Genomic DNA, 25,402 nt, shown 5'->3' with positions numbered 1-25,402 from the left:
TTGCATGACGGGATGTTGGCGGACCACCCTCTTTGGTATGCAGGAGGACCGACGTCACTGTTTGTGCTATTCTGGGGAAGATGGCGGAAGCTGCGGCGGTTCTCCCGCATCGGTTCTTCTGTCATTGTTGTAAGGGAGAAGTTAGCCCCAAGCTCCCGGTAAGTCAGTCGTTTCACCGTGTCCCGCTCAAGGCTGTTCAATGCAGGTCTTGTTATTTTCCGTCGGTTGACAACCGAATCGGAGTCCAGCAAATAGCAGAAGTTGTTTAACTAGCTAGCTGCTAACTGTAGACGGCTAGCCAGCAGGGCCCTCGGCACTGGCTCTAACTAGCTAGCATACAATGTTGATGTTTGTTGTTGCTCGCTTTAACAATAGGATTTGTCAACTCATTTCTTTAACAAAGACATTATGTACAGTAATTGTTAAAGATTATACTGGAATGGTGGAATAACCGTACCTGTAGTTACTGAGTAGCTGGTGTTATTTGATGTGATGTTAACCTTATTCGAGGTGGGTTTTGTGTGCTTTTCCTGAATTCCTCGAGGAGTTAGCTATATGGAAATCTGATGGATATTTTAACCTAACTCTGCCAGTTTGGCGACTCCTTGGCCTACAAAAGCAGAGGGAATACGGGGTTTTTCTTGGCCTGGGGCGCGTTCAGCAGGACACAACGGTTTGGCACTTTCAGATAGAACATATTATGTAGAACAATAAATCATGTAGGCTCTATTTACGCATTCTATCTGCGACGTTCGTGAACGTTTGGCAACTGAAGGTGGCACAGTTCAGTTTCACAATCAAACTGAAAGTAAAATGTAGAAAGACATTGCACAATATTTTGACTGCTTGGCCCAAATTATTTAACTACATTAATCTGTATTGACTGCGTTCATTCTAGAAGAGACGTTATGACGCTTAACGTTTTGCATTTAGCTAGCCAGTCGTGTAGCTAGCTATCTGTTAGTTATTGACTCGCAGTCTCTGGCAGCCAGTGTGTCAGTAAGTCACTCAGTCTGCTTGTCTAAATCAACGTTAGCTAGGATACATTTGTGTATGTTAGGCTGGTCAGTGAGAGGCAGGCTGGTAATCCCGTTTATTCCCTTCCTGTCATTGAAGCTAAATCTGATGAGTCTGACGTAGGCCTAGACAGGGACATACGGCCAGTTTTAAGATTTCCCTATGGGTCCGATCCATCTAGCCCAGGGTTTCCCCAAACTCGGTCCTGCCTCCCCCATCATCAAGAAGGGTCTCCAGAGTGGCACAGTGGTCTAAGGCACTGCATCTCAGTGCTAGAGGCGTCACCACAGACCCTGGTTCGATTCCAGGCTGTATTACAACCGGCCATGATTGGGAGTCCCATTGTTCTAGTGTAGTTAGGGTTTGGCCAGGGTAGGCCGTCATTGTAAATAAGAATTTGTTCTTAACTGACTTGCCTTGTTAAATAAAAGCCTTGATGATTTGACTCAGCTGTGAAGCTCTCAGCTGGGGTTGGGGGTGAATTTGGGAAACTCTGATCTAGCCTGCCCACAGGCTAACCCTGCCTGCTGGTCTCACTCTCTCTGTGCTGCTGAGGCATGTATCAGCCATGCCCACTCACTGACTGCATATCAGCAGTTAATCTGTCTCACCTCCCCAAGAGAGAGGGTGCATGCCTCAAACATACATGGCAGAACCCTGTGCTTGTCCGTCGGAAGCATTCTTCTTTCAGGCATAGTATCTGTATGTTTTCACCAGATGACAATATTGCATACAGCAATACAGGTTTTGAACAATTTTGGAATGAGGTTCACTTCATGTTCAAGTGTCCTTTTGTTTTGTGGAATAAAGAACATGTCTGTGTCATAGGCCTAATCCCATTGTGAGTGAACTCATCACTGGTGCCAGGGAAGACTACTTCTCGATGACAACTTATGTTCCTGCCTAATGCTATGTTCAAATAGGCTATATCCTGACTCTGCCACAGATCTCTACTAGACATTTCCCCATTCTACAGACAGAAACCCCTGCATCGCTGCCTCAGCAGCCCTGTATAGAACACAGTGTGACTCATGTACTCTCTGAGTTTGTGGTGTTGTGTGTTTTTGCAGGAGTACATCTGTCCCAGGTGTGAGTCTGGCTTTATAGAGGAGGTAACAGAAGATTCCAGGTGAGAATATCTTGTTTCTTATGTCTGTAGCTTTAATGAATCTACCAGACATAGGCTAGGCAGAGTGAATGGAAGGTGGTGGAGAATGACTGTGTATAGATGTTGGATGTTACTAATGCTGTGTTCTACCTCCTATGTGCTGTTTCCCCTCAGTCTGCTAGAGGGTGGCACTAACGGGACAGATGACACAGCCACACAGTTTGCAGAGGTATGATATGCACTGTGGCCTGGAGGCTACAGGGGGGGAGGGATGCAAATGTCTACTGTGATCTCATCTGTACTAAATGTATTATCCCATCTTTCTTTCACATGCTTTCTCTATCTCTCTCTCCCTTCCACTGTCCCTCTCTCCATTCCCCCTCCTCCCACCCTCACCCCTCATTTCTCTCTCAGCAGCTGTGGCACCTGTTGTTTGTAGAGAGGCCTTTCACAGTGGATGGTGACAGTCCAGACTCAGAGCCCCGGGTCCCTGGTGGAGGGGTTGGGGTAGGATCGGGGGGGTTAGGTCTGGGGGGGCTGGGAGGGCTAGGAGGCCTGGGAGGAGGTCCTATCGGAGGGTCAGTCCCTGCTGGGCTAGGAGGACCCCTGGGGGGTCCTCTGGGAGGGGGGGAACACTGGGGGCCCGGTCGCCCCCCTCGCCTGCACAGTCAGCGGAGGTACCGCTCCAGAGGGAGCAGCAGACCTGACCGCTCACCTGCCGTAGAGGGGTGAGACTCCTCTCCTTACGATGCCATGTTGATATTCATATGGCTGTTTTGATCAGCCAGGATTTGCAGGTTCTAAATGTAGTTTTTTTTTTTTTTTTAAGTTTTCAATGTTCTGCTAAACTCATTCCTGACTGATGTGTGTGCCTTCTCTCTCTGTAGGATAGTACAACAGTTTCTGGCTGGTCTATTTGCCAACTCTGGAGTTCCTGGCTCACCTCCCCTCTCTTGGTAAGAACCTTCTTACTGCCATGTAAGCAGTGGTTATACAGTATGTAAGTCCATAGTTTGACTTACACACTTTCTCTTGTGGATTCCTTACAAATAGTGAGGTGGATCAACATGAATATTTGAAGGTTCCCTGACTTGTTATGGGTGTGCCTCAGCCAGCACCCCTGGGACCCTGTCATTTAAACCCAAACTAAATCACAGCCCATATTGTTGCTGTTCATCATGTGTGAAACGGGATATTTCCTGAATGTTTCATCTTTAACTGTAATTGACCTCCTCTCTCTGTGTGTTAGGACGGGGATGCTACACTCTAACCCAGGGGACTATGCTTGGGGACAGGGGGGACTGGACGCAGTCATCACACAGGTACGCACGCACAAACCCCATTCACTTGATTTGGTATGGATGGCCACTAACCAACTATTACTTCATACTACGTAGTATACTATATGGATGTTGGTAGACCCAGAATGCTAATGAAGGTTTAGCAGTTCTCTTGGTAATTTCTCTCTATCTTTTCCAGGATGTTTCTGATGGTTTTACTCTTTTGTTGTATCGTGCTAGGTTAGCACACAGTTTACAGCACAAAGGTGAATTGCAAAGCTGTTCTTATAGTTACATCACAATGGTTGCTGCAGGATCTTCTCTGTCTACCTGTGTGTAGTTGTTAGGTCAGTTTGAGAACACGGGCCCTCCTCCTGCAGAGAAAGAGAAGATCTCCTCCATACCTACAGTCAACGTGTCTCAGGATCAAGCAGGTCAGTCCTTTACCTCCTCTCCAGTTTCTCCATAGTGCCGTGGCCTATACACTACCAGTCAAAAGTTTGGACACGCTTATTCATTCAAGGGTTTTTCTTTATTTTTACTATTTTCTACATTGTAGAAAAATAGTGACAACATCAAAACTATGAAATAACACTTTATTGGTTGGAACCATAAAATTGTTAAACAAATCAAAATATATTTTAAGTCTTAGATTCTTCAATGTAGCCACCCTTTGCCTTCACAGCTTTGCACACTCTTGGCATTCTCTCAACCAGCTTTACCTGGAATGCTTTTCCAACAATCTTGAGGAGTTCCCATATATGCTGAACACTTGTTGGCTGATTTTCCTGCGGTCCAACTCATCCCAAACCATCTCAATTGGGTTGAGGTCAGGTGATTGTGCTCCCGACTGGCGCAGTGGTCTAAGGCACTGCATCTTAGTGCAAGGGGCGTCACTACAGTCCCTGGTTCGAATCCAGGCTGAATCACATCCGGCCGTGATTGGCCCTGCATCGGCCGGCCATCATTGTAAAATAACGATTTGTTCTTAACTGACTTGCCTAGTTAAATAATTAAAATTAAAATAATTGTGGAGGCCAGGTCATCTGATGCAGCACTCCTTCACCCCTTCTTGGTCAAATAGCCCTTACACAACCTGGAGGTGTGTTGCGTCATTGTCCTGTTGAAAAACAAATGATAGTACCACTAAGCCCAAACCAGATGGGATGGCGTATCGCTGCAGAATGCTGTGGTAGCCATGCTGGTTAAGTGTTCTTTGAATTCTAAATAAATCACAGACGGTGTCACCAGTAAAGCCTCCTCCTCCATGCTTCACGGCGGGAACCACACATGCTGAGATCATCCGTTCACCTACTCTGCGTCTCACAAAGACACAGGGGTTGCAACCAAAAATCTAATTTGTCCATTGCTCATGTTTCTTGGCCCAAGCAAGTCTTTTCTTCTCATTAGCGTCCTTTAGGAGTGGTTTCTTTTGCAGCAATTCAACCATGAAGGTCTGATTCACGCAGTCTCCTCTGAACTTGCTGCAATCTGAGGTGCAGTTAACTCTAATGAATTTATCCTCTGCAGCAGGTAACTCTGGGACTTCCATTCCTATCATATGATATTTATTGGTCACATACACATGGTTAGCAGATGTTATTGTGAGTGTAGCGAAATGCTTGTGCTTCTAGTTCAGCAATATCTAACATGTAATCTAACATGTAATCTAACAATTCCACAACAACTACGTAATACACACAAGTCTAAGTAAAGGAATGGAATAAGAATATATACATATATGAACGAGCAACGACAGAGCGGCATAGGGTATATGGTATAAAATACAGTACATACATATGAGATGAGTGAGGCAAGATATGTAAACATTATTAAAGTGGCATTATGGCAGTCCTCATCAGAGCCAGTTTCATCACAGCGCTTGATGGTTTTTGCGACTGCACTTGAAGAAACTAAGTTCTTAAAATGTTCCGGATTGACTGAACTTCATGTCTTAAAGTAACAATGAACTGTCATTTCTCTTTGCTTATTTGAGCTGTTTTTTCTATAATATGGACTTGGTCTTTTACCAAATAGGGCTATCTTCTGAATACCACCCCTAACTTGTCACAACACAAATGATTGGCTCAAACGCATTAAGAAGGAAATAAATTCCACAAATTAACAAGGCACACCTGTTAATTGAAATGCATTCCAGGTGACTACCTCATGAAGCTGGTTGAGAGAATGCCAAGAGTGTGCAAATCTGTCATCAAGACAAAGGGTAGCAACTTCGAAGAATCTCATATAAAATATATTTTGATTTGTTTAACACTTTTTTGGTTACTACATGATTCCATATGTGTTATTTCATAGTTTTGATGTCTTCACTGTTATTCTACAATGTAGATAATTGTAAAGATAAAGAAACTCTTGAATGAGTAGGTGTGTCAACTTTTGACTGGTACTGTAAATAAGCTAGTATAGCTGTGCTGCTGACTCATTGGGGTAAATGAGGACTCCTCTCTCTCTCTCTCTAGCTGCTGTCGCCAGTCCTCCCTGTCGTTGTCTTTCTCACATCTGTCCTCTGTCTCACTCTCTCTCTCTTCCTCTCTGTATGTCTCTCAGGGCCCACATAGCTGTTATCTCTCACTGTCCCCCCTGGCCCAGGGCCCACATAGCTGTTGACTCTCTCTGGCCCAGGGCCCACATAGCTGTTGTCTCACTGTCTCTTGTCATTAAGAGTGCTACTTATTACTCTTAAATCATCTCAACTAGCCACTCAGGAATTTGGCATCAGATGCTAGGCTTCAGTTATTTTAATGCCTGATAGTCCGTCATTGTAAATAACATTTTGTTCTTAACAGACTTGCCTAGTTAAATAAAGGTTCAATAAAAACATCTAATGTCGCCCCAGCTTCATCATCCCTTCAGTCTTCCCATCTCTCCCTCTCCTCCCCCATTCTCTGTATACTGTAATATGGAGTATTTTCCTGCGTGTAAGATAGTTATGTATGATCATTTATAACAAGAATGTAATACTAGATGATAAAAAGTTGTGTGTCTCTCCAGACTGCAGTATGGAGTGTCCGGTGTGCAAGGAGGACTTTGCAGTGGGAGAGCCCGTCAGACAGCTGCCCTGCAACCACTTCTTCCACTCAGACTGTATAGTACCCTGGTTGGAAATGGTGAGGAGGGTGGGGTGATATTTAGTAGGAGGAATGTTTTCAAGATGTTTGTTACTGATTTTCTCCTCTCTCTCTTTCCGCAGCATGATACGTGTCCTGTGTGTAGGAAGGGGTTGAATGGAGAAGACAGCAACACCCAGAACCCCCCAGAATCCCCCTCTCTAAACACGGACCCCCGCACACAGGAGAGATGGTCCTTCTGAAATACACCTCCCCCTCTCCTCTGACCTCCTTTTAATCTCTCATCTGTCCTTCATTCCACTTTTTTGACCCTCACCCCCCTTTCTCTACGAACTACTGCACACGGGAGATAAGGACTTTCTGAAGGATAGACCTCCATCTCGGCCTCATTCCTCTGTGTCATTCCTTCATCTCACTCCTCTCTGAATCATCTCTTCATCTACAGTCATAGGATGGTCATCTCAGTATGGCTGTTCCTGTCTCAATGCCCCTGGAACCATGTTCACACAGAGTACACACACACACACACACACACACACACACACACACACACACACACACCATGATTCGGTAGAACCCCCCACACACACACACACACACGTCATGATCCATTAGCTGTCCTCTGCCTCATCATGACCAAGCACTTGCCTTTACCTCCTTCAAACATCAACTCCATCTCGCCTTTTCTACTCTTTTCTCCATCCTTCTGAAAAGCACTGCTGTAAAACAATGTCTCTCCCTACCTCTCTACTCCTGGGATGCATCTCAATAGTCTAGTGTGGCTTCCTCTCCTCATCATCTGCACTGAACATGGTGGATGCTCACCAGGAATTTGGTTTTGCCTTTCTAGCTCTGTCACATCAGCGTAGAAAGGAGACATCATTTTGACTATTGAGACCGGCCCCACAACCATCTCTTTCGCTGTCATTCTGGTGTATATATTACAAACAGATTTGCATCGCTCTGTCATTTTACTCCTCCATTGATGACTTGTCTTTTGTTTCACATTTCTATCACTCTATTTTTTTAATGTAAATACTTTTAGTCCATCTTCTGGTTTGAGAAGAGAACAACAAAGCATATTGAGAATGGAGACAAATGTGAATCCCTGGGTATTAGTCTGTGTATATTATTATATATATATGATAACATGTATGATGTATTAATAATTCAACAAAATATTAAAAACCATTAACATTGATTTTTATCGGGTCTGTTTGTCCATTAAAACGTCCCGATACTTGTGTGACGACGTAATAGAGGCACATCATTTATTCAAAAGGCAAATGGTTTAAACGGCATTAATAGATTCGGTACATGATCTCTTTTCTAAACCAGATTTCAGTTTAGAAACGGTTGTTAGCAGTGTAATGGTCAGACCGTCTCAAGCAGCAGCAGTGTCTGATCATAGTAGTTAGTGTACCTGGTCCTGGTTTGATCACATGCTATATTCACACATTCCAGAGCTTCTCCCAGCTTGATAAAGATCAGTGCAGATACATAGGAACCTGCAACATATTTGGCTGTATTGGCTAAACCACACACACATTTCAAGCTCTGATCCCAGAAATGCCAGAGCCCACGATGCTGCAGGTTCTATTAGATATGCTGTTCTGAGGCGGCAGCACATTGGGCTTCGGATGGTGGTGGGAGTTGAGTGTGTAGTGGTGGAAATGTAGCAGACCTGGTAGTGGGGACTGTGACAATGCTTTGGCCCTGGCAGTAAAGGTGTGTGTTCCATTCCAGTGCGGTCAGAGTGTGTTCCAAGCGAGTGTGAGCAGGGAGTGGGCTGGAGCACTGAAGGAGATGAAACCCACAGCAGGATCATACACCTCAAACTGGACCTCTGACGACGACCTGCAACACACACACAGTCTCACATCAAGGTAACACACATGCAAACACACAGTGTTAACACACACTTTCACCCACCTGTTGAGGATGGTAAGCACCACTGACCCGTCTGGCCTGACGAAGGCAGAGCTTTCCAGTTTTGTTTCGTGACTGAAGGACACACCCACTCTCTGAGACCCCTCCCACAGGAACTTACTGTGTAGCAGAGTTAATTTACTTGTGTTATATGTACTTCAAAACACATACAGATCAGTGATCACCAAGTAAGTTAGGAAAGAAGGGTTCACTTTATAAAGTATTGGTACAGAGTGTCAGACCCACCCAGGTGGGACAGTACAGCACCTGAAGTGGGCCATGCTATAGAAGGTGGGACAGTACAGCACCTGAAGTGGGCCATGCTATAGAAGGTGGGACAGTACAGTACCTAAAGTGGGCCATGCTATAGAAGGTGGGACAGTACAGTACCTGAAGTGGGCCATGCTATAGAAGGTGGGACAGTACAGTACCTAAAGTGGGCCATGCTATAGAAGGTGGGACAGTACAGTACCTGAAGTGGGCCATGCTATAGAAGGTGGGCTGTTTGTAGAAGATGTCTCGGCTGTGGTCCACGATGATGGGGCTGTCCACGAAGTTCTTCACCCAGTTGGGCCCTCCTCCTTGGTCCAGAGCCAGGTTCCAGTCTGTCCAGCCTACCACATAGTGGTTCAGGTCCTACAGCAGACGAGAGGAGAGGAAGAGTAGATTGAGGAAGAAAGTGACTCATTCACTGTCTAGTTTGCATTGTTGTGTTACCTGGCATTGCATCGGCATAAACAATCCTGTGATTCTCAGGAGAGTGACTGTCCCAATGCAAAATGAATGGAGAGGGAACAGTTAAGAGAGTCCTGTGTCAGTCCTGCAGAGTATTCAGAGAGAGGAAGGGAGGAAGAGCGGGAGGCATGGATAAACCCAGAGCACCATTCTAGCTTGTTCCCTTGGGCAACATAACAGAGCAGCAGTTTGAGCTGTAGAGTTCAGTACAGTATGAATGTGTTTAACTCGCGCTGCAGGACATGACACAGAACTGACTTCAGGAGGGACGAACAAAGAGACAACAAACAGCTCAGACACACCTTCAGTTCATCAGTTGGCCCCTGTAACATTTCACCACCAGCACCTACGCTACTCACCAGATCATACACAGGAATCTAACAAAACATTGAGGTCACACTCAACTTCTTTTTGTCTGATGTCATGCTGACCTGTTCAATTACCTGCTACAGTAACACATTCACTTGTAAACCTGTACGATGTCATGCTCACCCGTTAGCCATACGACTAAGAAAGAGTATTGACGATCCTCATTCTAGGTCATGTCTTACCTGTATGATGCTGTGTGCGTACTGCTCAGCTCTCTCCCAGCTGCCCAGCCGTACTCCTCTGTCTGAGGGGCTCCAGCCAGCGCAGGCCTCCGTTCCAAACAGGTAGTATTCTGGGTACAGGTGGTGGGTAGTGCCCAGGGAGAGCTCTGCCGGCACCAGGGTGTCCAGGTACCAGTGGACTCCAACACCATGGATATACCTGCCAGCACGCACATCACTGAGGACCTGGGGGAGGAGGAGCATACTTCAATATTGTCCAAATGTACACTTTCAACATTTCACTATTTCTTTATGGACTTCTCCCCTTTTCCCATGTATCCTTTTGTTGACTCTCTCTACTCTCTGTCCTTGATCCTACATTACCCCATCATCTCTAATTCCTTTCCTCCCTCTCTCAAAGCCCCCCTCGTCTTTCAGAGTCCCTCTCCCTCACCACTTTAGCCCAGTGTGGCAGTAGCAGTCTGTTGTCGTCCAGGATGAGGAGTTGTGTGTGGGGGTGTGCGGAGGTGTGCAGGGCGGGGCCAAGGTCCAGGCCCACCCAATCCCTCTGCTCCTCTGCTGTGAAGCCCAGAGCCTGGAAACTGGAGCAGAGAAAACAGATTACTGTTATAATATAATATATGCCATTGAGCAGATGCTTTTATCCAAAGCGTGCATAGATGCATAGATTTTAGGTATTTTGGTGGTTCCGGGAATCTTACCCACCACCCTGCGTTACAAGCTCCATACACTACCAACTGAGAACCTGTAAAACATGGACTTCCTCTATAACTAACTTCATTACCAGAATGCAACTACTAACTGGATATCATTTTTTCCTGTTGTCAATTATGTACCTGCCTTAGATACACATGTAATATAAAGTGAGATGTGACCTGTAGTTGGTCATCTGTCCAGCAGAGGGCTCGTTGCCTGTGGTTACGGCCCAGAATGACAGGTTGTATTTGGCATACTCCTCCAGGAACCTGAGGAAGTAGAATGAATACTCAGAGAGAGGGGGAAAAGTCCAACTCCTCTGTAAGGCTCCATGTGCCCAGTATGATACCTGACATAGTATTTATCCCAGGTTAAGGTGTGTATACTGTATGATACCTGACATAGTATTTAGCCCAGGTTAAGGTGTGTATACTGTATGATACCAGACATAGTATTTAACCCAGGTTAAGGTGTGTATACTGTATGAATCTTGACATAGTATTTAGCCCAGGTTAAGGTGTGTATACTGTATGATACCTGACATAGTATTTAGCCCAGGTTAAGGTGTATATACTGTATGATACCTGACATAGTATTTAGCCCAGGTTAAGGTGTGTATACTGTATGATACCTGACATAGTATTTAGCCCAGGTTAAGGTGTGTATACTGTATGATACCTGACATAGTATTTAGTCCAGGTTAAGGTGTGTATGCTGTATGATACCTGACATAGTATTTAGTTCAGGTTTAGGTGTGTGTACAGTATGATACCTGACATAGTATTTAGCCCAGGATAAGGTGTGTATACAGTATGATACCTGACATAGTATTTAGCCCAGGTTAAGGTGTGTATACTGTATGAATCCTGACATAGTATTTAGCCCAGGTTAAGGTGTGTATACTGTATGATACCTGACATAGTATTTAGCCCAGGTTAAGGTGTGTATGCTGTATGATACCTGACATAGTATTTAGCCCAGGTTAAGGTGTGTATGCTGTATGATACCTGACATAGTATTTAGCCCAGGTTAAGGTGTGTATGCTGTATGATACCTGACATAGTATTTAGCCCAGGATAAGGTGTGTATGCTGTATGATACCTGACATAGTATTTAGCCCAGGTTAAGGTGTGTATGCTGTATGATACCTGACATAGTATTTAGCCCAGGATAAGGTGTGTATGCTGTATGATACCTGACATAGTATTTAGCCCAGGTTAAGGTGTGTATGCTGTATGATACCTGACATAGTATTTAGTTCAGGTTTAGGTGTGTGTACAGTATGATACCTGACATAGTATTTAGCCCAGGATAAGGTGTGTATACAGTATGATACCTGACATAGTATTTAGCCCAGGTTAAGGTGTGTATACTGTATGAATCCTGACATAGTATTTAGCCCAGGTTAAGGTGTGTATACTGTATGATACCTGACATAGTATTTAGCCCAGGTTAAGGTGTGTATGCTGTATGATACCTGACATAGTATTTAGCCCAGGTTAAGGTGTGTATGCTGTATGATACCTGACATAGTATTTAGCCCAGGTTAAGGTGTGTATGCTGTATGATACCTGACATAGTATTTAGTTCAGGTTTAGGTGTGTGTACAGTATGATACCTGACATAGTATTTAGCCCAGGATAAGGTGTGTATACTGTATGATACCTGACATAGTATTTAGCCCAGGTCTTGTGCTCCTTGCCCCCAGGCTGGCCCTTCAGAGAGCCCTTGCCAGTGAGAGCACCGTTGGTCTTCAACCATGCGGGGGCGCTCCAGGCACTGGCCAGCAGAGACAGGGGGCGGGGTGACAGGGCCTGGGCTCGCTGCAGCAGGGGGATCTGGAATTGGACCAACAACAGGAAGTGGTGTACATACATACATCCCTATTCCTCCATGACTGCATGGCCATATGCACGACTCCAACTCCATCATCAAGTTTGCTGACAGTGGTAGGAGTGTTCCCCGGCTACCGTCTGACACTCGAAGACATTACAGGTGCATCAAAGTCAAGACAGAGAGACAAAAACCTGCTTCTAATATCAGGCCATCAGACTGTTGAACAGCCATCACTAGCTGTCTACAAGGTGATGCACACTCACTGACACCGCATACTGTTCCATGTTATAGAGACATTGAACCACTAGTCACTTCCTGTTTCACACTGTGTATTTAAATACTGTATCCCCGACATAGATTAATTATTCTGCAGCATAGAAGATCCCCAAGAACACAGTGGCCTCCATCGTTCATAAATGAAAGACGTTTGGAACCAAGACTCTTACTAGAGCTGGCCCCCCGGCCAAACTCCACTTCACAATAACAGCACTTACAGTTGACCGGAGCAGCTCTAGCAGGGCAGAAATGTGACAAGCTGACTTGTTGGAAAGGTGGCATCCTATGATGGTGCCATGTTGAAAGTTACTGAGCTCTTCAGTATGGGCCATTCTACAGCCAATGTTTGTCTATGGAAATTGCATGGCTGTGTGCTCGATGTTATACACCTGTCAGCAATGGGTGTGGCTGAAATAGCCAAATCCACTAATTTGAAGTGGTGTCCACATACTTCTGGCCATGTAGTGTACCACTGCTGTAAATACCATTCTTAGTTTAGCTTGTGGAAATCCCCTTGGTGTACATACTGTATGGGTTTCATTTTGATACTGATACAGTGCTATTTAGGTTGTTCATTGGATTCAGACGTTCTTGATTTCTTGCCTTTTTTCTGTTTCTTTTAATTGTTTGACATCTGACTGCAGTGTTTGGAGCTAGTAACATAAGCATTTCGCTGCACCGCTATAACACCTGTTAAACTGTTTACGTGACCAATAAACTTTAATTTGATACATTTACGATCTAACAAGTCAAAGGAGAGAAAGAGCTGAAAAGAGAGAAACAGAGAGACTATCTAAGCCACCTTCATGTTCGTGTCCTCTGGTGATAAGGTAAAGTTGTCCAGGTTGTAGTCGCCAGGTGAGTCAGCGTAGGTGTACAGATGGGTTGAGAAGTCACAGCTGGCAATGGGCACCCGCACCACACTGTACCCAATACCTGGGACGCAAAGCAACAGCAGTATACACACTTAACTCAGCCTTTATTTGGCCAGGTTTGTCCCATTGACATAAAATGACTATTCTAGTATTTATGATTATAGCTATGGCCCTTACTGACACCCTGACCTCTCACCCTGAGCAGAGAAGTACTGTCGTAGTAGCTGGTCCTGTGTTCTGGGGGACAGAGACAGGATGTTGATGGCAGCTGAGTCTGTCATGGCTCCTCCAAACCCTCTGATCCTCTGGTACTTCTGGTAGGGAACCACAGTCAGCCTGAGAACTGGGAGAGATGGAGGGAGGGGTGGTCAGTACAGGTCCTGAAGGGTGAAAGTGTGTGCAGGCTTTTGTCTTTTTTGTTTCCCACCCTTGGGCTAGTGGGGGTTGTTGTTTTCAGCCCAGGCTATTCTCACCTGCTTCAGTGCTGTTCTTCTGTACCTGTCCCTGTCCTCTCTGCAGCCTGCTGCCAGCCTTACTGCTGGTGAAGGACAGGAACTGACCCAGTGCAGGCAGTGTGTCCGACCCAATACTGTCACAGTGGGTGGAGTTACACTCACACACCACCGAGCCATGGCCAAAGTTACGGGCCACACACTCATCACTGCCTGGGGAGAAAACACACACAGGGTTATAGAGGGTCGTTTATAAGGGAAATGAGGAGAAGGGAAGCTATGGGTCTTGGGTCATCAGCGTCAATAAATGACATGACTGACAGTGGTAAACATGCTGATTTAAACAATGCAGTTCAGAAACATGTGTCATAAAGCTTTATGTATGTGTTAAGTAGTTATAAACATGGTCATGGCTAGTTCCACATTTAATTCGACTGGTTAGTTAGCTCCCATGTGAAAGTGGCCACACATAACATACTGTACCTCTGGATCGTGTTGCTACTCCAATGAACAAAGCGAGAGGGATGAGTGCTGTTGACAATGGCATTCTATCTGTAGAGAGAACAGAGAATAACAACAGCATGCTGACAGGTGCTGTAGGCTAATAGCCCCTGGTCATGACTCCGTTCCATTACATTATACATACGGAGTAACGTTAGGCTCCTTTAGTCCATGAACTTGTGTCATTTTAATCCGCAACTGTAACATTCACTGTCACCAGTGCGCATCAGAGGTTCGTTCTTACCTAGTTTTTATCAGGATCTTTGACATAAAGTGCACGTCAAGTATTGAGTCGCATGTTCAACTGATCGATTTTCTCTGCTATATCCGGATTGTCCAAAATTGTATGGACCTCGATAGTCATATGACAAGCGCACTATGGTACGTCACTTCAATGTACATTGTAGTTTACCGCCAGAGGTCGCCAGTGACAAATACAAGGTTGGGAACATTGCCCACCATAGTAGTGTAACCATTGTGTAACGAGCCTGCAAAGCCACTGAAATTCACGTAACTAGTTAACGAGCATAAACAGTTCGGGGCGATAATTTTCCATGAAATAATCAAGTTGAAGTGTATTTGGATGAATATAGTGCCCACCAACATCCACCAAACCGGAACCAACGCACACAGGCGCTACTCAAACTGACTGGCCCAGCGTACCCCAGACAGCATCATCACATGCAGAAACTCATTTGCATAACACTGTGTGATAGGCTGAGAGATATTCAAACGTATACACACATTAGTTTACGTTACCCATGTAAATAGAATCCATGGATTCTATTTCTGTGACATTACATTCTTAGACCGAAACACATCAATTAACTGACTAAACATAAAACAACATACATGTAATCCACTGAGACATTGTACAGTGACCACACAGATAGAACAATAATCTAGTGTGGGTTAGTTAGGGTTAGGGTTAGGGTTAGAAACAAAACCCTTTTGCCAAGCGGGCTTCCTAACCGTTAATATATAGTTCAGGCTTCCTAACCGTTAATATATAGTTCAGGCTTCCTAACCGTTAATATATAGTTCAGGCTTCCTAACCGTTAATATATAGTTCAGGCTTCCTAACCGTTAATATATAGTTCAGGCTTCCTAACCGTTAATATATAGTTCAGGCTTCCTAACCGTTAATATATAGTTCAGGCTTCCTAACCGTTAATATATAGTTCAGGCTTCCTAACCGTTAATATATAGTTCAGGCTTCCTAACCGTTAATATATAGTTCAGGCTTCCTAACCGTTAATATATAGTTCAGGCTTCCTAACCGTTAATATATAGTTCAGGCTTCCTAACCGTTAATATATAGTTCAGGCTTCCGAACCGTTAATATATAGTTCAGGCTTCCGAACCGTTAATATATAGTTCAGGCTTCCTAACCGTTAATATATAGTTCAGTGCTCTGAACAGCTCTTTGGGATCCACTCCCTGACCTGCTGCAATTGACTCAGGTGCTTGACACTTTCTCTTGTAAGTGCACAGGGCATCTCAGTGTTATGTCCGTTTGTGTTGTATATGTCTCTGTGTCTTTGACTAGCTTTCAGTCCTGACAGTGTCCCGTTCCCTTTCAGCTGACACATCAACATCCCTTGGAGCCCACAGTTTACCATTTTCCTCCACCCTTTTCCTGAAGGGTAACCTAGGCAACACTGGTTTCTTTTTCTCAGATCACCCAGTTTCCACCCTGTTTCCTATTGTGCTCTGAAACAACCCCAAAGTAAGGTTGGATATAAGTAAGGTTATAGTGTACAATGGAATAATAATGCCCATTCTACTGTACTACAGTACTTCATACAGCACATCTGACAGTTGTTTTTGCAATTTAAAAGTAAGCTGACAACCTCTTCTTCTGATATTCACTAAGCCACACATATTCATTATTCTCATACCTGGGGTTGTCATCTTTAGATCAAACACTGTGGTCCTCCAGGATTATCTCTCTCTCGCTCTAATCATGTCGACTATTTCCTAGCAAATCCTTTTCAAACTTTGCGTAATGAAGAAATACAGAGATATAACTTCTCTTGGTGCTCATCAGCCACTCAACATTACATAAGGACATGGCAAAAAAAGATTGTTTGGATGGAAGCAGTGGCTAGCAGCTGTACTGAGGTAGCTAACGTTAGCTAGTTAGGATGTATCTTTGTTGAATTTTGATGTCAGACCGATGCTGAATTTGATTCTGAACGTAAAATACACTTTACTCTTTAAAAGTAAATGCTAAGGTCCTGTGGTCTTTAGTGCACTAAGAGCTAAATATAGGGGGAGTAATTTGCCTATAAAAGGATCATAACTCAAATGTCAGAATGTTTGTGTGGCTCAAAACTCATTTCTGGCATTGGTGCATTCAATTTGTAGTGTAGTGGTTTTGATGCATATTCGTTTTATTTATGTGACAATAAGACATATCTTATTTTTGCCCTATAAATATGTACATGTTAAAATCAAGGGATAACACCCCATTCTTCACATGTAATGCCTCCCCACACTTGTTTGAATGGCTTGAAATTCGTCTCAGTTTGTATTTCGACCCGGCGCTCTGCTCTACCCTCTTTTTTCAATTTCCTTAACTGGGAGACTACTGGGTCTCTCTGTCATGTGCTTCCAAAAGGAAAGCTGCATTTGTTTGAACCAACTGGCTTGTTTGACCTCTGACTGCAGGCTCAATAGCGACACCCTGAGGCTTGTTGACTATGGCTCTCAGATTGGCAGTAAACTCCTGTGGGTCGGCTGTGTCTAAAGGTCATTACCTTAGTCCCTTCCCTTAACCCTAATAGTCCAGATCTATGTTTAGACTGGGACTGGACATAAAATGACATTAATCAGGATTTTATCATGGCCCCAGGCAGCTCCTGGGGCAGGAAGGCTTGGAGCGTAGAGACAGAGTGGCGATGACCACCCCTCCACACGGAGGAGCGACAGAGAGAGACTCATATACTGTAGGGGTGTTGGTGTAAATGGCAATCAAATATTTATTTTTTACCTTTATTTTAACAGGGAGTCCCATTGAGACCAAGGTCTCTTTTGCAAGGGAGCCCTGCATCTCACAATTACACAACAAATGACACATAGGAAATACACCAGAAAATAAATACACAAAGAGAAAACAATAAAATAAAACACACTCATGAAAACCAATCACATTCCTCAGCAGAGGTCCTCAATAAACACTGAAATGCCCAAAAGGCACCAATACATCCATTTGTAGGGAACTCTGAAGACTGTTCCATACTGTACATGGGGTGGAAAGAAACAGATGGAGTTTCCAGAGTTAATCATCCCTATGATCGGGTATAGTAACTACTTCTATGGGTAAGTAGTGATGTCAGGTAATGTGGGGTATAGTAACTACTTCTATGGGTAAGTAGTGATGTCAGGTAATGTGGGGTACAGTAACTACTTCTATGGGTAAGTAGTGATGTCAGGTAATGTGGGGTATAGTAACTACTTCTATGGGTAAGTAGTGATGTCAGGTAATGTGGGGTATAGTAACTACTTCTATGGGTAAGTAGTGATGTCAGGTAATGTGGGGTATAGTAACTACTTCTATGGGTAAGTAGTGATGTCAGGTAATGTGGGGTACAGTAACTACTTCTATGGGTAAGTAGTGATGTCAGGTAATGTGGGGTATAGTAACTACTTCTATGGGTAAGTAGTGATGTCAGGTAATGTGGGGTATAGTAACTACTTCTATGGGTAAGTAGTGATGTCAGGTAATGTGGGGTACAGTAACTACTTCTATGGGTAAGTAGTGATGTCAGGTAATGTGGGGTACAGTAACTACTTCTATGGGTAAGTAGTGATGTCAGGTAATGTGGGGTATAGTAACTACTTCTATGGGTAAGTAGTGATGTCAGGTAATGTGGGGGTATAGTAACTACTTCTATGGGTAAGTAGTGATGTCAGGTAATGTGGGGTACAGTAACTACTTCTATGGGTAAGTAGTGATGTCAGGTAATGTGGGGTATAGTAACTACTTCTATGGGTAAGTAGTGATGTCAGGTAATGTGGGGTATAGTAACTACTTCTATGGGTAAGTAGTGATGTCAGGTAATGTGGGGTACAGTAACTACTTCTATGGGTAAGTAGTGATGTCAGGTAATGTGGGGTACAGTAACTACTTCTATGGGTAAGTAGTGATGTCAGGTAATGTGGGGTATAGTAACTACTTCTATGGGTAAGTAGTGATGTCAGGTAATGTGGGGTATAGTAACTACTTCTATGGGTAAGTAGTGATGTCAGGTAATGTGGGGTATAGTAACTACTTCTATGGGTAAGTAGTGATGTCAGGTAATGTGGGGTATAGTAACTACTTCTATGGGTAAGTAGTGATGTCAGGTAATGTGGGGTATAGTAACTACTTCTATGGGTAAGTAGTGATGTCAGGTAATGTGGGGTATAGTAACTACTTCTATGGGTAAGTAGTGATGTCAGGTAATGTGGGGTATAGTAACTACTTCTATGGGTAAGTAGTGATGTCAGGTAATGTGGGGTATAGTAACTACTTCTATGGGTAAGTAGTGATGTCAGGTAATGTGGGGTATAGTAACTACTTCTATGGGTAAGTAGTGATGTCAGGTAATGTGGGGTATAGTAACTACTTCTATGGGTAAGTAGTGATGTCAGGTAATGTGGGGTATAGTAACTACTTCTATGGGTAAGTAGTGATGTCAGGTAATGTGGGGTATAGTAACTACTTCTATGGGTAAGTAATGATGTCAGGTAATGTGGGGTATAGTAACTACTTCTATGGGTAAGTAATGATGTCAGGTAATGTGGGGTATAGTAACTACTTCTATGGGTAAGTAGTGATGTCAGGTAATGTGGGGTATAGTAACTACTTCTATGGGTAAGTAGTGATGTCAGGTAATGTGGGGTATAGTAACTACTTCTATGGGTAAGTAGTGATGTCAGGTAATGTGGGGTATAGTAACTACTTCTATGGGTAAGTAGTGATGTCAGGTAATGTGGGGTATAGTAACTACTTCTATGGGTAAGTAGTGATGTCAGGTAATGTGGGGTATAGTAACTACTTCTATGGGTAAGTAGTGATGTCAGGTAATGTGGGGTATAGTAACTACTTCTATGGGTAAGTAGTGATGTCAGGTAATGTGGGGTATAGTAACTACTTCTATGGGTAAGTAATGATGTCAGGTAATGTGGGGTATAGTAACTACTTCTATGGGTAAGTAGTGATGTCAGGTAATGTGGGGTATAGTAACTACTTCTATGGGTAAGTAGTGATGTCAGGTAATGTGGGGTATAGTAACTACTTACATTTACATTACATTTAAGTCATTTAGCAGACGCTCTTATCCAGAGCGACTTACAAATTGGTGAATTCACCTTCTGACATCAGTGGAACAGCCACTTTACAATAGTGCATCTAAATCATTTAAGGGGGGGGGTGAGAAGGATTGCTTTATCCTATCCTAGGTATTCCTTGAAGAGGTGGGGTTTCAGGTGTCTCCCGAAGGTGGTGATTGACTCCGCTGTCCTGGCGTCGTGAGGGAGTTTGTTCCACCATTGGGGGCCAGAGCAGCGAACAGTTTTGACTGGGCTGAGCGGGAACTGTACTTCCTCAGTGGTAGGGAGGCGAGCAGGCCAGAGGTGGATGAACGCAGTGCCCTTGTTTGGGTGTAGGGCCTGATCAGAGCCTGGAGGTACTGCGGTGCCGTTCCCCTCACAGCTCCGTAGGCAAGCACCATGGTCTTGTAGCGGATGCGAGCTTCAACTGGAAGCCAGTGGAGAGAGCGGAGGAGCGGGGTGACATGAGAGAACTTGGGAAGGTTGAACACCAGACGGGCTGCGGCGTTCTAGATGAGTTGTAGGGGTTTAATGGCACAGGCAGGGAGCCCAGCCAACAGCGAGTTGCAGTAATCCAGACGGGAGATGACAAGTGCCTGGATTAGGACCTGCGCCGCTTCCTGTGTGAGGCAGGGGCGTACTCTGCGGATGTTGTAGAGCATGAACCTACAGGAACGGGCCACCGCCTTGATGTTAGTTGAGAACGACAGGGTGTTGTCCAGGATCACGCCAAGGTTCTTAGCGCTCTGGGAGGAGGAAACAATGGAGTTGTCAACCGTGATGGCGAGATCATGGAACGGGCAGTCCTTCCCCGGGAGGAAGAGCAGCTCCGTCTTGCCGAGGTTCAGCTTGAGGTGGTGATCCGTCATCCACACTGATATGTCTGCCAGACATGCAGAGATGCGATTCGCCACCTGGTCATCAGAAGGGGGAAAGGAGAAGATTAATTGTGTGTCGTCTGCATAGCAATGATAGGAGAGACCATGTGAGGTTATGACAGAGCCAAGTGACTTGATGTATAGCGAGAATAGGAGAGGGCCTAGAACAGAGCCCTGGGGGACACCAGTGGTGAGAGCGCGTGGCGAGGAGACAGATTCTCGCCACGCCACCTGGTAGGAGCGACCTGTCAGGTAGGACGCAATCCAAGCGTGGGCCGCACCGGAGATGCCCAACTCGGAGAGGGTGGAGAGGAGGATCTGATGGTTCACAGTGTCGAAGGCAGCCGATAGGTCTAGAAGGATGAGAGCAGAGGAGAGAGAGTTAGCTTTAGCAGTGCGGAGCGCCTCCGTGATACAGAGAAGAGCAGTCTCAGTTGAATGACTAGTCTTGAAACCTGACTGATTTGGATCAAGAAGGTCATTCTGAGAGAGATAGCGGGAGAGCTGGCCAAGGACGGCACGTTCAAGAGTTTTGGAGAGAAAAGAAAGAAGGGATACTGGTCTGTAGTTGTTGACATCGGAGGGATCGAGTGTAGGTTTTTTCAGAAGGGGTGCAACTCTCGCTCTCTTGAAGACGGAAGGGACGTAGCCAGCGGTCAGGGATGAGTTGATGAGCGAGGTGAGGTAAGGGAGAAGGTCTCCGGAAATGGTCTGGAAAAGAGAGGAGGGGATAGGGTCAAGTGGGCAGGTTGTTGGGCGGCCGGCCGTCACAAGAAGCGAGATTTCATCTGGAGAGAGGGGAGAAAGAGGTCAGAGCACAGGGTAGGGCAGTGTGAGCAGAACCAGCGGTGTCGTTTGACTTAGCAAACGAGGATCGGATGTCGTCGACCTTCTTTTCAAAATGGTTGACGAAGTCATCTGCAGAGAGGGAAGAGGGGGGGGAGGGGGAGGAGGATTCAGGAGGGAGGAGAAGGTGGCAAAGAGCTTCCTAGGGTTAGAGGCAGATGCTTGGAATTTAGAGTGGAAGAAAGTGGCTTTAGCAGCAGAGACAGAGGAGGGAAATGTAGAGAGGAGGGAGTGAAAGGATGCCAGGTCCGCAGGGAGGCGAGTTTTCTATGGGTCTATGGGTTTTCTACTTCTATGGGTAAGTAGTGATGTCAGGTAATGTGGGGTATAGTAACTACTTCTATGGGTAAGTAGTGATGTCAGGTAATGTGGGGTATAGTAACTACTTCTATGGGTAAGTAGTGATGTCAGGTAATGTGGGGTATAGTAACTACTTCTATGGGTAAGTAGTGATGTCAGGTAATGTGGGGTATAGTAACTACTTCTATGGGTAAGTAGTGATGTCAGGTAATGTGGGGTATAGTAACTACTTCTATGGGTAAGTAATGATGTCAGGTAATGTGGGGTATAGTAACTACTTCTATGGGTAAGTAGTGATGTCAGGTAATGTGGGGTATAGTAACTACTTCTATGGGTAAGTAGTGATGTCAGGTAATGTGGGGTATAGTAACTACTTCTATGGGTAAGTAGTGATGTCAGGTAATGTGGGGTACAGTAACTACTTCAATGGGTAAGTAGTGATGTCAGGTAATGTGGGGTATAGTAACTACTTCTATGGGTAAGTAGTGATGTCAGGTAATGTGGGGTATAGTAACTACTTCTATGGGTAAGTAGTGATGTCAGGTAATGTGGGGTACAGTAACTACTTCAATGGGTAAGTAGTGATGTCAGGTAATGTGGGGTATAGTAACTACTTCTATGGGTAAGTAATGATGTCAGGTAATGTGGGGTATAGTAACTACTTCTATGGGTAAGTAGTGATGTCAGGTAATGTGGGGTATAGTAACTACTTCTATGGGTAAGTAGTGATGTCAGGTAATGTGGGGTACAGTAACTACTTCTATGGGTAAGTAGTGATGTCAGGTAATGTGGGGTACAGTAACTACTTCTATGGGTAAGTAGTGATGTCAGGTAATGTGGGGTATAGTAACTACTTCTATGGGTAAGTAATGATGTCAGGTAATGTGGGGTATAGTAACTACTTCTATGGGTAAGTAATGATGTCAGGTAATGTGGGGTATAGTAACTACTTCTATGGGTAAGTAGTGATGTCAGGTATTGTGGGGTACAGTAACTACTTCTATGGGTAAGTAGTGATGTCAGGTAATGTGGGGTACAGTAACTACTTCTATGGGTAAGTAGTGATGTCAGGTAATGTGGGGTACAGTAACTACTTCTATGGGTAAGTAGTGATGTCAGGTAATGTGGGGTACAGTAACTACTTCTATGGGTAAGTAGTGATGTCAGGTAATGTGGGGTATAGTAACTAATTCTATTGGTAAGTAGTGATGTCAGGTAATGTGGGGTATAGTAACTACTTCTATGGGTAAGTAGTGATGTCAGGTAATGTGGGGTATAGTAACTACTTCTATGGGTAAGTAGTGATGTCAGGTAATGTGGGGTACAGTAACTACTTCTATGGGTAAGTAGTGATGTCAGGTAATGTGGGGTATAGTAACTACTTCTATGGGTAAGTAGTGATGTCAGGTAATGTGGGGTACAGTAACTACTTCAATGGGTAAGTAGTGATGTCAGGTAATGTGGGGTATAGTAACTACTTCTATGGGTAAGTAATGATGTCAGGTAATGTGGGGTATAGTAACTACTTCTATGGGTAAGTAGTGATGTCAGGTAATGTGGGGTATAGTAACTACTTCTATGGGTAAGTAGTGATGTCAGGTAATGTGGGGTACAGTAACTACTTCTATGGGTAAGTAGTGATGTCAGGTAATGTGGGGTACAGTAACTACTTCTATGGGTAAGTAGTGATGTCAGGTAATGTGGGGTATAGTAACTACTTCTATGGGTAAGTAATGATGTCAGGTAATGTGGGGTATAGTAACTACTTCTATGGGTAAGTAATGATGTCAGGTAATGTGGGGTATAGTAACTACTTCTATGGGTAAGTAGTGATGTCAGGTATTGTGGGGTACAGTAACTACTTCTATGGGTAAGTAGTGATGTCAGGTAATGTGGGGTACAGTAACTACTTCTATGGGTAAGTAGTGATGTCAGGTAATGTGGGGTACAGTAACTACTTCTATGGGTAAGTAGTGATGTCAGGTAATGTGGGGTACAGTAACTACTTCTATGGGTAAGTAGTGATGTCAGGTAATGTGGGGTATAGTAACTAATTCTATTGGTAAGTAGTGATGTCAGGTAATGTGGGGTACAGTAACTACTTCTATGGATAAGTAGTGATGTCAGGTAATGTGGGGTACAGTAACTACTTCTATGGGTAAGTAGTGATGTCAGGTAATGTGGGGTACAGTAACTACTTCTATGGGTAAGTAGTGATGTCAGGTAATGTGGGGTATAGTAACTACTTCTATGGGTAAGTAGTGATGTCAGGTAATGTGGGGTACAGTAACTACTTCTATGGGTAAGTAGTGATGTCAGGTAATGTGGGGTATAGTAACTACTTCTATGGGTAAGTAGTGATGTCAGGTAATGTGGGGTACAGTAACTACTTCTATGGGTAAGTAGTGATGTCAGGTAATGTGGGGTACAGTAACTACTTCTATGGGTAAGTAGTGATGTCAGGTAATGTGGGGTATAGTAACTACTTCTATGGGTAAGTAGTGATGTCAGGTAATGTGGGGTACAGTAACTACTTCTATGGGTAAGTAGTGATGTCAGGTAATGTGGGGTACAGTAACTACTTCTATGGGTAAGTAGTGATGTCAGGTAATGTGGGGTACAGTAACTACTTCTATGGGTAAGTAGTGATGTCAGGTAATGTGGGGTATAGTAACTACTTCTATGGGTAAGTAGTGATGTCAGGTAATGTGGGGTACAGTAACTACTTCTATGGGTAAGTAGTGATGTCAGGTAATGTGGGGTACAGTAACTACTTCTATGGGTAAGTAGTGATGTCAGGTAATGTGGGGTACAGTAACTACTTCTATGGGTAAGTAGTGATGTCAGGTAATGTGGGGTATAGTAACTAATTCTATTGGTAAGTAGTGATGTCAGGTAATGTGGGGTACAGTAACTACTTCTATGGATAAGTAGTGATGTCAGGTAATGTGGGGTACAGTAACTACTTCTATGGGTAAGTAGTGATGTCAGGTAATGTGGGGTACAGTAACTACTTCTATGGGTAAGTAGTGATGTCAGGTAATGTGGGGTATAGTAACTACTTCTATGGGTAAGTAGTGATGTCAGGTAATGTGGGGTACAGTAACTACTTCTATGGGTAAGTAGTGATGTCAGGTAATGTGGGGTACAGTAACTACTTCTATGGGTAAGTAGTGATGTCAGGTAATGTGGGGTACAGTAACTACTTCTATGGGTAAGTAGTGATGTCAGGTAATGTGGGGTATAGTAACTACTTCTATGGGTAAGTAATGATGTCAGGTAATGTGGGGTATAGTAACTACTTCTATGGGTAAGTAATGATGTCAGGTAATGTGGGGTATAGTAACTACTTCTATGGGTAAGTAATGATGTCAGGTAATGTGGGGTATAGTGACTACTTCTATGGGTAAGTAGTGATGTCAGGTAATGTGGGGTATAGTGACTACTTCTATGGGTAAGTAGTGATGTCAGGTAATGTGGGGTACAGTAACTACTTCTATGGGTAAGTAAAACATTTTATTTCATGTGGCAATGTGGGAGTTGCAAAAGGGCTTTATAAATGAATAAAATGCAGTGTTTCACACCCCTCTGTCCCCCAGCCTGCGACACAAAAAGCTACGTAGTCATGGTTCATAGGGTTGGTTCCTGCAGGTGACTGGCTATTATTGCACTGGCTCAGTTCCCCAAGAAACTGAGCAATGTCTCCGATCTTAA

General features: G+C 44.2%; 2 protein-coding genes across 4 annotated transcripts; one reads left to right on the top strand and one right to left on the bottom strand.

Moving 5' to 3' along the window:
* Window positions 1–45: 45 nt before the first annotated feature.
* On the top strand, window positions 46–7,695 carry LOC135521810 (E3 ubiquitin-protein ligase RNF115-like). Of its 2 annotated transcripts, none has more exons than XM_064947550.1 (9): window positions 46–158; window positions 2,088–2,146; window positions 2,300–2,354; window positions 2,543–2,853; window positions 3,013–3,081; window positions 3,375–3,447; window positions 3,746–3,839; window positions 6,418–6,533; window positions 6,617–7,695. In XM_064947550.1, exons 1-9 carry the CDS (start codon window positions 81–83, stop codon window positions 6,734–6,736), a joined length of 975 nt encoding a protein of 324 aa, XP_064803622.1. In that variant the 5' UTR covers window positions 46–80; the 3' UTR covers window positions 6,737–7,695. The 2 variants fall into 2 exon arrangements, with proteins under 2 accessions (XP_064803622.1, XP_064803621.1); XM_064947549.1 differs by having other exon boundaries at window positions 2,540–2,853.
* Window positions 7,696–7,735: 40 nt separating this feature from the next.
* Window positions 7,736–14,938, bottom strand: gba1 (glucosylceramidase beta 1). 2 transcript variants are annotated; one of them, XM_064947544.1, is made up of 12 exons: window positions 14,590–14,938; window positions 14,328–14,392; window positions 13,866–14,057; window positions 13,589–13,735; window positions 13,320–13,453; window positions 12,071–12,243; window positions 10,585–10,674; window positions 10,143–10,290; window positions 9,710–9,934; window positions 8,896–9,059; window positions 8,427–8,543; window positions 7,736–8,351 (listed from the first exon to the last, which is right to left on the bottom strand). In XM_064947544.1, the coding sequence occupies exons 1-12, from the start codon at window positions 14,613–14,615 to the stop codon at window positions 8,246–8,248; spliced, it is 1,587 nt and encodes a 528-aa protein (XP_064803616.1). In that variant the 5' UTR covers window positions 14,616–14,938; the 3' UTR covers window positions 7,736–8,245. The 2 variants fall into 2 exon arrangements, with proteins under 2 accessions (XP_064803616.1, XP_064803617.1); XM_064947545.1 differs by having other exon boundaries at window positions 14,328–14,396; window positions 14,590–14,936.
* Between the last annotated feature and the right edge of the window lie 10,464 nt (window positions 14,939–25,402).

This window comes from Oncorhynchus masou, chromosome 30 (genome assembly GCF_036934945.1).
Source record: "Oncorhynchus masou masou isolate Uvic2021 chromosome 30, UVic_Omas_1.1, whole genome shotgun sequence".
Classification (NCBI taxonomy): domain Eukaryota; kingdom Metazoa; phylum Chordata; class Actinopteri; order Salmoniformes; family Salmonidae; genus Oncorhynchus; species Oncorhynchus masou.
Note: the sequence above shows the minus strand (reverse complement) of the source record. Positions and strands in the feature narration are given on the sequence as shown.

Bases quoted from the DNA above. Each gene is read 5' to 3' on its own strand.
- LOC135521810 (XM_064947549.1), top strand. From the start codon at position 81: ATGGCGGAAGCTGCGGCGGTTCTCCCGCATCGGTTCTTCTGTCATTGT. The intron at 3,082-3,374 runs GTAAGAACCTTC...TCTGTGTGTTAG, and splicing joins GGCTCACCTCCCCTCTCTTG to GACGGGGATGCTACACTCTA. The intron at 3,448-3,745 runs GTACGCACGCAC...ACCTGTGTGTAG, and splicing joins TGGACGCAGTCATCACACAG to TTGTTAGGTCAGTTTGAGAA.
- gba1 (XM_064947544.1), bottom strand. From the start codon at position 14,615: ATGTCAAAGATCCTGATAAAAACTAG. The intron at 14,058-14,327 runs GTACAGTATGTT...TTTTCTCCCCAG, and splicing joins AGTAGCAACACGATCCAGAG to GCAGTGATGAGTGTGTGGCC. The intron at 8,352-8,426 runs GTGGGTGAAAGT...TGTGTGTTGCAG, and splicing joins GTGCTTACCATCCTCAACAG to GTCGTCGTCAGAGGTCCAGT.